At 35.9% G+C, this 17509-nt stretch overlaps 1 protein-coding gene across 1 annotated transcript in view; it reads right to left on the minus strand.

Moving 5' to 3' along the window:
* The window catches only part of Tmprss15 (transmembrane serine protease 15), a 113967-nt gene that overhangs the window by 19534 nt on the left and 76924 nt on the right, over positions 1-17509 (minus strand). The window contains exons 18-20 of the mRNA XM_004654547.2: positions 16336-16446; positions 14347-14476; positions 2146-2241 (exon numbers count right to left, since the gene is read on the minus strand). Coding sequence (XP_004654604.2) covers positions 2146-2241; positions 14347-14476; positions 16336-16446 — 337 coding nt within the window. The remainder of the gene's footprint in view (positions 1-2145; positions 2242-14346; positions 14477-16335; positions 16447-17509) is intronic.

Genomic DNA, 17509 nt, shown 5'->3' on the forward strand with positions numbered 1-17509 from the left:
ATGTGCCTAATTAAGGAAAAATTATAGATATTTAGCTGACTGGATTTTTGGTGTGATGAAAGCATAGTGTGTGGCTACATGTAATCTTTTTCAAATATGAACATGCTTACAATAGTGACATCAATAATAGTTGATGTCATTTTCTGTAAGAATAGAATCATCTAGCTGGGTGTGGTGGCACATGTCTTTAATCCCAGCACTCAGGAAGCAGAGGTAGGAGGATTGCAGAAGCCACCCTGAAAATACATGGTGAATTCCAGGTCAGCCTGAGTTAGAATGAGACCCTATCTCGAAGCAACCAAACAAACAAACAAACAAAAGAATAGAATAATCTGATTCTTTCCTGAAATATGCATAATAATTAATTTGAATGTTTGATGTTTCTTGATATTTTTCCTTACTAATTCTTACATGACTATGAAGTGTGAATGAGTAGAAATCTCCAAATGCACATTACTTCAAAATCTATAGTGCTGCTATAAATTTAAGGATGACTTATAGGAGGGACATCTGGAAGCCTACTTTCTCACTTTTAGATGATGTGTCTAATCTTTCTGAGACTCATAATATCAGTAAAGAGCCAGCTAATATTACTATAAAACCTTCAATTGTAAGATCCTTTTACTGGTACTAATAATACTTTATTATAATTTGTTGTATTTTTTGACTACAAGAAGTGTTAATTCTCCAAATATTGAATTATGCATTGCTTTTTATTTTTACCATCAACTACATTAATAGCATCTTAAATCCTTGACTATGGTTTCAGCTTCCTTTTTCTGGGACTTCCTCTCACTCAAAACTGGAATTATAAAATTCAGAAGTCGGGCTGGAGAGATGACTTAGCGGTTAAGTGCTTGCCTGTGAAGCCTAAGGACCCCAGTTTGAGGCTGTATTCCCCAGGACCCACGAGAGCCAGATACATGGGGGGAAACAGATCCAACATGAAACAACAAAAGGGAATGCATAGGTCAAATTATATTCACCTCAAACAATATTCACATTCTATTTGCTGAATGTGGAAGTTTGAAATTATGTCCCACAATAGACTCAGGTGTTTAAAAAAAGCTTGTCTCTGGGCTGGAGAGATGGCTTACTGGTTAAGCACTTGCCTGTGAAGCCTAAGGACCCTGGTTTGAGGCTCGATTCCCCAGGACCCACGTTAGCCAGATGCACAAGAGGGCGCAAGCCTCTCGGGTTCGTTTGCAGTGGCTGAAGGCCCTGGCGTGCCCATTCTCTCTCTCTCTCTCTCTCTCTCTCTTTCTTTCTTTCTCTCTGTCGCTCTCAAATAAATAAACAATTTTTTTTTTTTAAAAAAAGCTTGTCTGCAGCCAGTTTTTGTGTATAAAAACAGCTTGTCTCTAGCTGCCTGGCTGGAGGATGTATCACTGGGGTTAGATCCTGGACTCCAGCCCTAAATATGATCCAGTGGAATCTTATTCCCTGCCTAGAGTTATGCAGAGAAGTCTGAGCTTTGGAGGGGTCCCTGGTGCTTGTTGCCTGGGTCTCTGCTGTTTTGCTGTTTGTGCTTGCCTATGGTGCTGGCTGCTGGTGGTTTTCTCTGTTTGGATCTAGGAAGAGGGCCAGCATCTTCTGTCATTAATGAACTTCCACTGGAATGTAAGCTTCAAATAAACCCCTGTTCTTCTAAACTGTGCCTGATTTAAATGTTCAACCCAGCAACATAGAGCTGACTACAACACTAAGGAATACAAAGAAACACCATGATTTCCACCCACTCTTTGCTTTTTCTTCTGGTAGCTAAATCATATTTCTTTAACTTGTGCAGCATTGAATAAACTTATCCCAAGTCTCATAATTTCTTTCTATGATATTTGAGGATTTGATAATTTGAAGATAAGAAATATAAAAAAAGAAAGATATGGTGTCAAGGACCATCAATTCCTTATCAGTGTGCCATTAAAGTATTTTTACCTCATTTGACTAGTTTACCAATATATCAGGGTCAGACAAATCTACCAGGAAAGATCAGTTCAGGTACTGCTTGAGATTAGCCAAAGAATAAAACAAAAATTTTAATAGTGTATGACCAATTTATATATTATTATAGATATCTGACTTCTCTCAGCATCAATATTCTTTGTGGTCCACATAAACCTAGATTAAACAGATCTTAAGACCTACCTGGGTGTTAATATTAGACTTCCGTTATGTGCTATGTTTAGTTTTACAAATGGTCCACCTCTAGGAGAGAATACTGGCATGGATGAGTTTGCACTCCTATGGGGGGAAAGGACATATGAACAAAGGCAAACACAAAAGCAAAAGCTGCATTTTTTATTTCATTTAAAAATATTTTTATTTATTCATTTGTGAGTAGAGAGACAGAGAGAAAGAAGAAACAAAGACAAAGACATCTTGCCACTGCAGATGAATCCTACACGCATGCTCCACTTTGTGCTTCTGGCTTTATATGAGTACTGGGGAATCTAATCTGGGCCATCAGGCTTTGCAAACCAGTTGTTGAACACTAAGACATCTCCCCAGACCCCAATTTTAGTAGACACTGAAGAACATTATGAGATACTAGATAATTAACTTTTTACTATTATTTCAAATGCTTTGATGGTGCAATATATATATAACATAACTTAAACCATTTTGTTGACAGAAATTTGTTTTTCAAAAATGCATATCACCTAAGAACTCCACAGAAGAAAGATTTTTCAATGTTATCTTTTGTCTTATAAATATTATGTGCATGTGTATGTGTATATGTACATTTGCATGTCTGTACACACATGCATATGATACACACACGATTCTTTTGCACTGCAAATAAATGTCCATCCAGCTTTAAGTGGGTGGCTGGGGAACTGATCCCAGTATGGCAGGCTTTGCAAACAAGCACATTTAATTACAGAGCCATCACAGCAGCCTTGATTTTCAATGATTATCCTACAAAATGTTTTTTTTTTTTTTTCTTGATTGTTGTTTTCAATCCAAAGGCCAAACAACCCCAGTTTAAAGGCAGAAGTGAAGGCACCTGGAACATCAGTCCATGGAGCATGAGACAGTTATAAGCTATGTGACTGCTCAAAGAGAGTCTCTTTAGCCTGGGTATGCATGTACCAATAAATGAGCTACCACAGGGTGACAAAAAAGATACCTCCGTGCCACAAAAGACTAGATCCCCTAGGCTAATACCAGTTTAATACATGTGCTCAATGGTGACTCCTTGGTGAAAAGTTCTCATAGTTTTTATAACATATCTTATTAAGTTTAGCTGGAGATGTTTAGCATTCATTTATTAATCTTGTTTCCTTACTATTACTTATTACACACTTCAATCAACATATAAAAGTATGCCTTAGGACTAGAAACAGTTTTGCTACCATCTACTGTATTAGACTGTGAATTACCCAACCTCACTGTAGGCCAATGAGATCAGAATATCTGGGGATAGGTACAATTTTGTAGTAACAAGCTGTCCAACAAGACTTAATGCCTGTTTTGGGAACCGAGGCATGGTCATAGCCAAATGCATGATCTTTGTGGACATGACTCCTCTTTTTTCCTCTAAAATGCTTTCCAGTTCTCCAAATTCATTTTATGGCATTGGAGATTAACTGGGGGGAAATCTTGATGATTGCTTCATTGAAAATGTACTTCAGTCATGAGGATTTTAGGTACATCAATTTCACAACCTCCTTTAAGACTGTTCCCAAAGGAACTTATATATTTCTGAGGAAATTCACATCAAAATCTGTATAAAGATTAAATTACATATTTTTAAAGTGTTTTTAATGTAGCCTGTTGGTTAAATATCTAGTATTGGCATGAGACATGAGGAAACTCATGGATGATTTTAACATGCTTATTCTAGAAGAAAGGAAGACAAGAGGAAAACTTTAAAGAATGATTTATGTTCAATAAATGAAACTCAGCCGGGCATGGTGGTGCACGCCTTTAATCCCAACACTCGGGAATCAGAGGTAGGATTGCCATGAGTTCGAGACACCCTGAGACTCCATAGTGAATTCCAGGTCAGCCTGGGCTAGAGTGAAACCCTACCTTGAAAAACCAAAAAAAAATTTTTAATAAAATAAATAAATAAATAAATGAAACTTGTTTCCCTTAAAATTCTCAACTGCTGTTCCATAATGATATAAAACTACAGAGCAGAGAAAGATAGAGGTATTTATGCATGAGAAAAAAAGACACATGTAATGTTATATCTTTTTACATGCTTTCTGTTCTCAAACTTGACATGTGAAAATTGACTGCATATCATATATATATATATATATATAGATATATATATGATATATATATATCTATATATATATAAAAGAAGACTTTTACTTTCTATCCCAGACTAGCCTTAGACTTGTAGTACTCTGGTTTCAAGGGTGTTGAGCTTGTTAGAATAAAAATAATATATTTCAAATATCACATAATTCTGAAATTATTAAATTTTGTAAATAATGTTATTACTAGAACTCTAAGAGTAGTTAGTGTTTGTTAGTTCATATAAACATTTCTAGGTATAAGTATTAAATATTTTAATTTTGAATTTAATTTGGGATGAGCTACCCGAATTTCAAATCCTTCTAAGTCAAACCCATCAATCTCTCATGAATATAAGTTTATTCCAGATTGATACAGAGTAAACAGAATATAATGTAGCAGAAGTTTTCAATGAATTATTGATTTAAGAAATGATAAAATGATAATAAAGAATACATCAAAATTGTTGATAGAAAATAGAATGTAAGATGCTTATGTTAAGTCCTAACCATGGCTCAGTTCCCTTTTCTTGAAAGGACATTGTTATTACTTTTTAGATAGGAATTCTGTGAAGATTATGAGTAGTTAAGCTTTTCCAAATTTGTGAAATTTCTACATCTGCAGATTTTGAGAAATATATTGCTGCCTGAAATCACTAGAAATATATTATCACACCAGCACCATAAAGTGCTACCTTGTTGATGTATTCATGCCTTTTAAAACCCTATTTCTAAAGCTTTATTATCATTTTATACTTATGCATCCTCAAAAGGCTCTCTTGACTTCAGGAAACACACTCCATTCTATGGAAGAAAAAAAGCACATATATGTACCTGTTATTATTTTTTAGGTCATAGATGGAATATAAAAACATATTTATAAAATGAATTCTAGGGAGAAAAAAAGGGATATCCCCAGGCTACTTGTATGGTATTAAATCTGCCACTCTTTCTTGGGGCCCACTTAGGTTTTCACTCTTTTGTCTCACAACTCAAGGCTGTATTTGCTGTGATAAGAATTCTCGCCTGCAGCTGGAGCTTAGGTAGGGATGTTTTAAGCCTTTGGATACACTAATGCAGGAAGAAATAATAACACATGTTACAAATCTGCAGCTAGGCACTATAGTTCATTTCAAACCCCGACAGGTTTAAGTAATGAATAGAGTCAGGTGGACTTATCCTACAAAGGCCTTTGAAGCATGATGGTCATCCTTTTCAGATTGAAGGGAAAGAAGGAGACTGATTTAGCAGGACAGAATGCCAGGCAGAGCATTTTACAGGCAGGGGAGTGTGGCTAGAAGTAACACAGGAAATTACCTGACTAGGACAGTCAGCATATGGCCATTTAAGTAATACCACACCTGACCTGAACACATTTCAATTATAATGACTAACCCATTTACTCATTCCACAATAATAGCACTCACCTGCCCCTATGGTAACTCTTAGTAGTCAGCTGTAGATTTTTTTTTTTAACCTCAGCTCTTAAAAGTTTCTAACATTTGCATAGAAGTAAAGTAATGCCAATAGAACAGTTAGCTTAACCTAATCAATTCCTCTTTGTGCAAACTACCATACAAAGAGCCAGAGAGAAATCAATGGGTCAGTCTGGTCGCTGCACTCTGTTATCTTTCAAAAGCAATAGTGTTTGGAAGGAAACAAACTGCTGGCACCTGAGAGATTTGGTGTTTAGAAGGTCATCAAGGAGACAGGCCTTCTGCAGAAAACATCCTGGGCACTTTGGAAGACAAGATTTAGTTTAACTTTATTTCCTCGGTTGCCATTGTGGTTTTATTTACTTTTAAGCAGGATGCATATAATATATACATTCATATTGACTGAAAAATCTTGTCAGTGCCTATATTTTCTTATTGCATTATTACTATGTAAGAACATGTCTATGAAATTTACTTTGGGATTTAGTGACAACTGAAATCAGTCTGTCCCTAAGAAGTTGACAGCATTACGCCAGTTCATAATGAAGGTTGCATGCTTTTTATGTTTTCCTTTCTCATGGATTTTTTTAGGATCTTTGAGAGAGAAAAAAAAAATCACTGGCTTTTTGTTTTATAGATTCGTCACCTTGCTTCCATAGATTATTTTTTCATATATTATTCTATTAATCATACCACATAGCTTATATTTATGTGTACCAGTTTCTTTTTGTGTCTGTGGAAGGATAGAAGGAAACAATGGAGAAATGGCAGAAAAGAGTAAGAAGGTGAAGAAGGAAACAAAACAAGAAGAAAACATGGAAGGAGAGGGAGGGAAGTTGAAAAGGATAGACTTCATCAATTGTATTTAAAAATGGAAGTTGTTGGGCTGGAGAGATGGTTTTGCACCTAAGCGCTTGCCTGTGAACCCTAGGGACCCCAGTTAGAGGCTCGATTCACCAGGACCCATGTTAGCCAGATGCACAAGGAGGCGCATACATCTGGAGTTTGTTTGCAGTGGCTGGAGGCCCTGGCTTGCCCCTTCTCTCTCTCTGTCACTCTCAAATAAATAAATAAATAAATAAATAATGGTAGTTGCCTCATATAGTATGCATTAATAACAAATTGAGTCACAAATGTCAATCTTAGAAGAGAAGTAGAATAAAGAAGGAAGGTTTACCACAAATTTTAAAGAGCTCATGTGACCTTCTCTTTCACCTGTTTGTATTTCATAAGCAAAACTTTTCTCTCTTCTAAAATCAAGGCTAAGGATTAGAATAAGTATTATGCCTGGAGAAAAGGAAATTCTTATATATTAAGTAGAGATTAAACAACTATGTGTTGTAAATAATTATGGGAAGTGGTTCACATTTACATGAAAACATGAAAGAGGATGCTTTTTATCTTTCATGTAGATGATTATATTCTCATTTAATGCCTGACCATATAAAATCTCCCTAAGATATAAAAGTACCCATTTAAATGTAAAATAAACAGACTATAGATATAAAGAGAATCTTCCTGCCTGTATTTGTGCAAATAAGTGAGGGTTCATGTAACAGAAATTTTTATTTTCCAAAATATAATTTAGAAGAATCAGGAATATATTTTTACTGGTTAGAAACAATGCAAATCTGTCATTGTTGAAAATTTAGTTATGGATATGTTTTATTTCTTCTTGATATCTGTGTTGGCTACATTCTTTGGGGGATAAAATATGCCACAAGAAGCAGCTTAAAGAAGGGAATGATACATTTGGTCTTATAGCTTCAAGGGAGAAACATGACAGCAGAAAGCCAGACTTAGATGGTCACATGCCCAGGGAAGAAGTAGAGAGATGCATGTTGCATGCTCAGCTAGGTTTCTCTTTATTAAGCAGTTTGGAAATCCAGCTCATAGGATGATGCTGCCCATAATAGTGTGTGTGAGGGGTGTGAAACTAGCAAAACCATACAGATATGCCAAGAGATTTATTTCCATGGTGATTCTAAACTTATTAATTTCACAACCACAGATTAAAAATCACAAGTTCAGCCCTTATGAACTTGACACTCAAACAGTGCACTTTTAAGCTATAATCTTCCACCTCTCCTCTCCATAGGCTCATAGCCTTCATCTAATGCAAAATGAGAAAAGCAAAGAATTATCGGACCAAAGCATGATCAAAAACCAGCAAAGCAGACTCCAAATCTTGGAACTCTGTCTTTGGCATCTGAGACTCCTCATGAGTTCATCTGGGCTCCAAAGGTCTTGAGTAGCTTTGCCCTTCCAACTGTGCTGCCTGTGGCCTCTCTCTTGGACTAGATTCATCCTGAGCTCATAACTTTTTCTGGCAGGTGTCCCAAGGTCCTGGCATCTCTAACATCCTGACATTTCCTTGCAACTTAGGTTTCACCTTCACAGCTTCATGGAATGGACTCACAGGGCTTCTTGTTGGGACTTCACCCTGCCTGACTTGGTTAAGCTTCAGTGGATCACTAAAACTCTGGTGTTATACTCTATGACCTCCTCAACCTTGTTTCTTTCATTATTTCAACACAATTACCATATGGACTTGGTCAAATCAGGATGAAACTTTGTACTCATAGAACCCAGTCTTTGTAGCCTTGGTATGCTGACTATGAGGAAGAAAGACCTTCAGTATTATTGTCTCGGGCCATTTCATTTCAAAGGATTTACCTTCTTCCTATCTTAAGCCTTCAATGGGGGAAGTCTTGCCATTGGGCATGTTTTCTATTGTCCCAGGGCAGAGAAGTTGGCTTGTCTTTGATGGTGGTCTTTTTTTTTTTTTTTTTTTTTTTTTTTTTAACAATTACAGCTAGAAAAGCTGCAGTTTCTGTAGCTTTTCTAAATTTTTCTAAAATTTGTAACATTGACACATTTCTTTCTGCGCCAAACTATAATTTTTATGCCTGTCTGCTCTACATTTTGCTCTCCCTCACTGTAGATCTGAATCAAGGCAGAAAAGAGATGCCATGCCACAGAGTCAGTGCTTTGCTGTCTTGAAATATTCTCTGCTAAACACACTATTCCATTACTTTTAGATTTAATTTTGTATATATATTTCAGGATCCTAGCCTGTGAAATGGTATAGACCACAGTTAGGGTGTAGACAATCCCTCACAGATATGTTAAGGGATTTATTTACATGGTGAATCTAAATTCTGTCAATTTCAAAACCAGTGATTCACTGTCACAATATTCTTCTAATGTATGAGTTTATACATACTCCAATTTCTCTTTGATCTATTATTGGAATGAGAGAGAACTTCTCTTGACAAATTCTCTTTTGTTGTCAGTATGACAAGCTAAAGAGTACGTTTGGTTATGTCAGTGGTTCTTCCTAATAAGAGCAGGTATATGTAACATGTGAATATATGATTCATCTCCATGTTGTTCTTGTTCTTGGATTAGAAATTGCTGAAACTCCTTTCTCCATAGCAGACATAACTTCCTAACCACTGTGCTTTTCCTTAACCTAGGAGATTAGCAAATAACTAATTTATAAATGTATCAAAGATTAATTGTTAAATTACTAGCTTGCCACCATTTGCATTCTAGTTATCTTTAACTGATACATTTCTCATTTTAAAACAGTAAAATTTAAGTGGTAATTTGCACTTCAATTAATGATGGGCTTTTTATTGAAGTCTATTATTTATCTGAATGCTTTAGATAAGTCACAGTAGAATCCAGTAGAATTAAGTTTTTTTCCCATTAGCTTGTCTTTGTCTTTTTTTACTCTACCACACCTTAATAATGCCAGGCTGTCCCTTTAATCAAACCAGATTGCTGAGTGAGCACCCTGCCCAGGTGTGGGTGAATTTCTCTTCTGAACCCAGACAGATTGCCTGGGATACCTGGTACAGGTGTGCCCAGATATGCTGAATTGCGAACTCTAAAGTATATCTTTTCCAGGCCCATGAGAGATCCTCTCTGGAGCTACAACAGTAACATGTCTGGGTCTCCCTCCTGGGAAGATTATCCTTCCCTTCCATATCCAGCAGCGATGCTGGGTGAAGAGACACATTTTCTATTCTTAAACTTGGAGTGGTAGCACATTATTTTATTTTATTTTTATTTATTTGAGAAAGAAGAGGGAGGGAGGGAGAGAGAGAGAGAGAGAATGGGCATGCTTCCAGCTCCTTCCAGACACATGCATCACCTCGTGTGTCTGGCTTACTTGGATCCCAGAGAATTGAACCTGAGTCATTTGGCATTGCAGGCAAGTGCCTTAACCACTAAGCCATCTCTCCAGCCCAGGGACACTTTTTATTACTGATTTTACTTTTAATCTCTTTGGAAGTGCATATTTGTCGTTTTTATCCCTTCTTGTGTTTCCTTTACATGGGCTCCTGGACCATGTGGTACATTTTCTTTCTTCCCATTTCACCTTCTTTTCCTCAGTCCTTTTCCTTCCCCACATCCCTGTGCTATCTGAATAAAATGTGCTGTTTTAAAAATCATTTTCTTAGCTGGAGAGGTGGCTTAGCAGTTAAGGTAATTGCCTGAAAAGCCAAGAGATTCTGGTTTGATTCTTCAGGACCTACTTAGGCCAGATGCACAAAGGTGCATGCATCTGGAGTTCATTTGTTGTGGCTGGAGGCCTTGGCATGCCCATTCTCATTCTCTCTCTCTCTCTCCTTTCCCCCTCTCTAATAAATAAATAAATAAAAATATATTTTAAATATAATTTACTTTAGTCTGGATTTCCAATTTTTTGTTAATTTTCAGGTATGAACACTGGGCTTGGGGTTCCAGGGAGCATCCCAGCACCCCATTGTAGGCCAGCTCCTTGTTTCAGTTGTTTTGTGTCCATAGTCATAATAAGTAATAAATGAAGTAGTTGAAAATATCAGGGCAGGAAGTAAGTACAGGAACAAGAAAACTATCTTTCCAACAACTTAAACTATCATGCATGACATTAAAAGTTTTAATTTCTGTGTTTTAGAATCCAGAGCCAACCTGTGAAAACAAATTCACTGTGATGTTTACAGTGGAACTTAATTGTGCTTTATTTATTTAAATGACTTAAGAAAATTACTTTCTTCTTCAATATTTTTACAATTCTAAAATCACTGAAGTAAATTTTTTAAATTTTTTTTATTTGAGAGTGACAGACAGAGAGAGAAAGAGGGAGGGAGAGAGAGAGAGAGAGAGAGAGAGAGAGAGAGAGAGAGAGAGAGAGAGAGAGAAAGAATGGGCGTGCCAGGGCTTCCAATCACTGCGAACGAACTCCAGATGCGTGAGCCCCCTTGTGCATCTGGCTAATGTGGGTCCTGGGGAATCAAGCCTTGAACTGGGGTCTTTAGGCTTCCCAGATGCAATATTTTTGACAAAGGTCAGGTACATTCTTTCTTCTGAAATGATTCAAGTGATGCCTGCAAATATGTCAATCTTTGGCCATATGCGTGCTTCAATTTTATCCTTTCTCTCTTAAACCTGATCAGAAAATAATTATTTCATGGCTGGAGAAATGGCTTAGTGGTTAAGCCCTTGCCTGTGAAGCCTAAAGACCCCGGTTCAAGGCTCGATTCCCCAGGACCCACGTTAGCCAAATGCACAAGGGGGTGCACGCATCTGGAGTTAATTTGCAGTGGCTGGAAGTCCTGGCACTAGAGGTCTATTCTCTCTGCCTCTCTCTCCATATATATCAAATAAGCAAATAAAATAGGTTTTAAAAACATATTGTATCTAAGACAATGGGATGGGACACTTGTTTTAAATATACAACAAAATGTCTGTTTGTCCCTATCTCCAGCTGGACAGACAGTGGTACCTAGGAAATGAGGTCATTGAACTAGATAGTAAAGTCTGGGTAGGGAAGAGAAAACATATAAATAAATAAGACCTAGTGTGGAACTTTCATCTGCTTATGTCAGGCTAATTTCTGGAAAAACCTTCCCTAATATGCTCAACCTCTACCACCTTGGATTTATACAGCAATGTTCCATTTATATCTGTGTCCTCATCACATAAACCTGTAAATGAAAGTAGATCTTATGAATTCATGAGACAGATATAAAGTTGTCATTGATTTTTTTTTGATCCAGGACTAATAAAGTAATATGTTTATATTATATAATGTTAAAATGTACCAAAGATAAATGGTTTCTTACTAGTCAATTCTGTTTTGCAGTTGTATGAGGCCATCTAACCTATATAATTCTAATTCATTTAAATAGTGTTTTATTAATGTAAGATAACAGTAAACAAATGGTTCATCCTAACCATCTGGATACTTCAGGAAGCAACTAACTGAATTATGATTCACAAACCACAATAGAAGTTGTATATTTATAATCTTATAGGATGTTGAGGAAGTTGGTAAACTGGAACACACAGCTACAAAGCAGTGAAAACTCAACCAGCCAGAACACATGCTGTACCAATTTGGAAACAAGGTCAATTATCCCCTCAGGTTCCTAGGTATAAGCAGTCTATAAAACAGCCACTCAGCTGACTGGCAGTTAGGGAAGTAGAAGCAAGCGACTTCCTAAGTCCTCACCTCTCTCAGCTTCTCATTGATCTAAAATCATTATTAAAGGAGGAAGCCAGAATCAATGTGACTTATCCAATTGCTTTTCTCGAAGTGTGAATAAACACCTACCAGTTTCAGTATTTTGCTGATTCTACATGAATGCAAAAAAAAAAAAAAAACTACCATCATTATTCTTTCTATAACTCATACTCTTGTGACACTTTTCTGAAATATCCCCTATAATTGAAATGCTTTTGTCACTGTATTAATATTGCACCATTTTTTGAGATACTGAATGGTAACGGATTAATAATGTTTAAAGTGATACAGTATTCATGTGATGGTAGGGAGAGCTTGTTAGGACACCCCTGGGTACCCTAGAAGGGACTGTGGAACTCCAGTCTTTTTCCCTTCCTGTCTTTTGCTTTAGGACACAGGGTGAGTAATTTTGCTCTACTACCTACTCCAGCCATTATATGTTGCCTCCCTAAAGGCTCAAAGTCGTAAGTCCAACTGATAATGGAGATGAACTTCAAAAACTGTAAGACAAAATGTTTATATCTTTATAAGCTTATAACCTCAATGTATATAAGGTATAAGGATGGAAAGCTAACAGAACATAGTCTTTACCATTGTAGACTCACAGTTTACTATGAAAAATTGATACACAATAGAGTATGATACGTGATGAAAAAACCTGCATGGGACTCAACTTAATAGTAACCCTAGAAATACTAAAAGTCAAGGATAACAAGGGTGGGACTGAGCTAAGGTGTTATACTGAAGAAGTAAATTATTATTACTTCCTACTGTCCTTCATTATTTTAGATGAATATGAAAGCAAAGAATAGACATACTAAGTTTATATTCTTTATCTGTTATTATATTAGATTTGGAGGCACATTACATTTTTGTGAGTCATTAATTGCATTTTTACTTTTATATCTTTCCTGGGAAAGTCTTAACCATTTGTCTTTCTTCTCCCACAGAAACTGTACTTCTGAAAATGTTCTAAAACAATGGTTTCAAACATTTTTGTAAAGATAATATAAAAGGGTGACTATGAAATACCCTTGTAATTAGTTGTGCTTATCCATTTATTGTGATAGAGCACAAAGTGGAATGCAAACAGCTTTCTATGTCTGTAAGTACCATATCTATACAATCAATCAGTCAAAAAGTTTGCATCTGGGTGATTAAATATAGAAATTCTTCTTGTTGTTATTCCATAAAAATCAGTGTAGTAAGTATATTATTTATATGTAATAACTAAATATACTATTTACAGACTTTATTTTAACACATACATGCTAAATTATATATATATGTATGTATATATATATATATGTATATATGTATATGTATATATGCATATATGTATATGTGCATATATATATACATGGCCTTAAAATGTATTAAAGGAACTATATCGTTTGTAGACAAATACTATGCCATTTTATCTAAGGGACTATACTATCCATGATATTGTTATCATGGGGATCTAGAAACCAATTCTCAACAAATACCAAAAGCTGACTATCTTCCATTTTATTTCAAATAATAATTTATTGGCGAGGATGGCTCAATCGATAAGGGGTTTGGTGTACATGTATGAATTCCTGAGTTTGGTTTCCTGAATCCATGTTTAAAGTTGTATGTTATATTCTAGTGCCAACATACCTCTAGTGAGATGGAAAGTGGGGATAGGAGAATCTTTCAGAAGCTTGTGGGTCACTTAGCCCAGAAAACACAGCTGTGGAGGAGAGAACATGACACAAGCAAGGTGTAGGGCAACATGGGCACCCAAAGTTTTCTTTTGACTTCCAAACATGTGCGGTGGCTTGTATATGCCCAAATTCATACAGTGAACTTGTACACACAAATGCATATGTATATATCATGCACATATTCACATAGACATTATGAAAGGATATTCAATCATAAGAAATACTCGTGTGTGAAATATATTTTATATAATATTTGAATATATATTTATAAAATATCTTAATTTATAATTAGTTATAACAAGAGCTATTAGTGATGGTTACTATTTAAAGAAGGAGTTAACCAAGATTTGATTTTCTTCTTTTAGGATAGTGTGCATTTTTTGAATTCATAAATGACATCCAATTGAATTGAATATATATATATTGTCTTAAAAGAGATCAGTAGAATTACTTACCCTAGGCCTAGTAACTGACAAACATCATTGGAAATTTGTGTGGTCCAGTTCTCAGCACAAGCTACATGCCATATGCTCTGGATTCTGAATTGCACCAAATCATTGTTCATAGAGCCATTGAAAAATCTCACTGAAGAAATGGAAGGTAGAGAGGTGGTTACCAGTGGGTGAGAGAGTTATGCTATAAATATCTTATTTAAATGGAAGAGGAATGTTTTCCAGCCCAAATGCACAATATGCTGAGTGTTATTAAAAATAGTCATATATTTCAATATTTCTAATGAAAGAAATATCAAATTTTCTCATAAGAAAAATATCTTAACCTTGTGGTGATAGGACTGATTTTCTTTCCACATTGTATATGTGTATTATTCCATAACTTTGTACTCCATAAAGCTTTACATTAATAGTTAAAACATATCATTTTGTAAAAATATTAAAATAACTAATATACACAGTTATAAAGGTTATTAAGCTATACACAGGGTCACTTTGGCCTATGTTGATAGAGTAATGATAGCTTTTAAATAAAATGTGCGACTCTTTTAATGTTTAGGTTAGAAGTTGATGACAGTTATTTTAGAGTATGTTGGAAGATATAAGTTGAAAAATGTAAATGTAGTTGACCTGCTTTTTCCCTTTCACATATGTATAAAATGGACAAAGCAGAAATATGCAAGTTCACTTTACATTAATACAGCAAATCAAGAAAACAAAAGTTATTTATGAAGAACATTGCTTTTCAATTTTGTCAAAGATGGAAAACCAAAATGCAGGAACTATGTTAGCATACATCATTCTTACTATTCTCTTCAGATATATTTTATTTTTATTTCCAACTGTGCTTTTTCTTAGAATTTCTGTTATTGACTCCATATTGCACATATTTTGGGAAGAATGTTAGGAGCGTTTATGCCTATGTAGGGGATTGAACAACCTAAGGTCATCAGACAAAGGAAAACATCAGCAGAGGCAGTCCTACCATCACACCATATTCATTCATACTGTTACGTTTTATTCTTATGAAAAAATTAAATTCTTGATTTTAGAATTTGAAAATATCAAGTTTCAGAAAACAAATTTAGCTGCCCCCCACTGTGTCAGCTTTGCTGGCTATATATCTTCTTTCTAATTCAGTTTCCTCAGGATTAAAACAGAGTGATACTAGGGGCTGTTTCTCCCAACTTAGTTACAGTGTAAGCCATATAGTATGCGTTAACTATTTCCTTAGAAATCAAAGCAATAAGTAGTAAAAGAATAGATTATGCATGTTAATACAACAATATGACTAGGAGGAGTGGATTGGCAGCAAGTGGGACAAAAGATGCAGAAGACACTGAGGAATGAAGAATGGAAGGGCCGTGTCTAGGAAAGTCAGTTATAAAGTAACTTCTCCTGTAGCCAATAGCTAGAATGTAGCATGCATTGTGGCGACGGAGTGCTTGACTTGAGTTACTGCATCTCTGTGATGTCTACATTTTCTGGCTCTTGTTTGCCCAAGACTTTCAATTATTAAATGTAGCTTTGTTTAAACAAACAACCCAACAAAGGAACAGGCAAGCAAAAATCAAAGCCTACTTGCTTCTAGTAACTAGAATGGTCCCACAGGCTCATATCATAAGGAGATGTTTATATCTGAAAACCTAAAAACACCTTGCAGTAAACACATACATAATCATGCTTTCACATTTGTAGAATCTAAAGATAGGGGTTAAAATAAACACATTTTAATTTTTTTGGTTTATTTTTATTTATTTATTTGAGAGCGACAGACAGAGAACAAGGCAGAGAGAGAGAGAGAGAGAGAAGGAGCGCCAGGGCTTCCAGCCACTGCAGACAAATTCCAGATGCGTGCGCCCCCTTTTGGATCTGGCTAAGGTGGGTCCTGGGGAATCGAGCCTCGAACTGGGGTCCTTAGGCTTCACAGGCAAGTGCTTAACTGCTAAGCCATCTCTCCAGCCCCACATTTTAAATAACATGAAGACTTACCGCAACGCGCTTCATCAGAGCCATCCTCACAGTGTGGATGGCCATCACAGAGATTCACCATGGGAATACATGCTCCATCTTCACACTGAAAATCGTTGTCCTCACAGGGCTCTATTAGGAAATAATGTTTGGTGTCCAGCATAAGGAGTCATGCATTGCTGATGTTGAATTACCCATTCTATTTAGACCTTTTTTAAGCATTAATCCTCCTTTATAGCACATGGAGCAAGTCGCTGTGATAGTAAACACTACACAAACAGCTATTCAAAATGGCTCAGAAATATTGTGGAAGCAGAGCAGTGGCTTTAAAGCAGTATAGAAAAAACCTCAGATATCTCCTTTGCAAAAGGGCTTTGGGGGCAAATCCAAGGACTAGCTGAGCTGCTTTGGATCACCTATCATCATGATCTCTGTGCCCAATAAACTCCTCTAACCTAAAGAGCAAGCGTATGACAGCCACCAGAATGTTACCCAAAGTTAACAAGTATCATCCTCCAAATAATACCACTAAACATTTACTTACTGTGATTATATATTTGTATATTCTATTTTTTATTTTATATACTATTTATATATATTTACTATATATAGGAACAAGGATGCCATCTTTCTGTGGAACTAAAGTTATATGATGTCGGAAACAATGCAAATTGTAAACATTATCAAGCAGTAGAATGTAACCATGAAACAGAAACTCAACAGAAGTAGCTAGAAAAGAAGTTTCAGATGGAGCTCTAAAGCACAGGGATGTGCTTGGCATATGAAAAAGTGGGAGAAAAATGAAAGGAACTGGGTCAAAGAGGAGGCAGTTGTCTGTGGTTTCCAGAGTATGAACTGTGCTAACACTGGCTGATTAGGAAAGGCCTGGATTGTCTAGTAAGAGAAAGTATTGCTTTTATCTTAGATTTATCAAAAAAAGTAAATAAAAATTAATCTAGCTTATCAGTAATGTCACAGTGAGTACTCAACAGGTAATATTGTTAATAGTAAAAATAAGAAAATGGAAAATCCCTATTTATTTATTTTAGTGAGGTAGGCAAGTGTACAAACATTGCTCTGGTACTCTAAAAATGCCTCTTGTAAGTTAATATTCCTGCTCCATGTGCTGTGCTTATGTCACATTCCTTTCCAAATAAGTTAACAGGAAAACATGCCTAATTCTTCTCTGGTAGTA

The sequence above is a fragment of the Jaculus jaculus genome, chromosome 5 (genome assembly GCF_020740685.1).
Source record: "Jaculus jaculus isolate mJacJac1 chromosome 5, mJacJac1.mat.Y.cur, whole genome shotgun sequence".
In the NCBI taxonomy this organism is placed as follows: Eukaryota; Metazoa; Chordata; class Mammalia; order Rodentia; family Dipodidae; genus Jaculus; species Jaculus jaculus.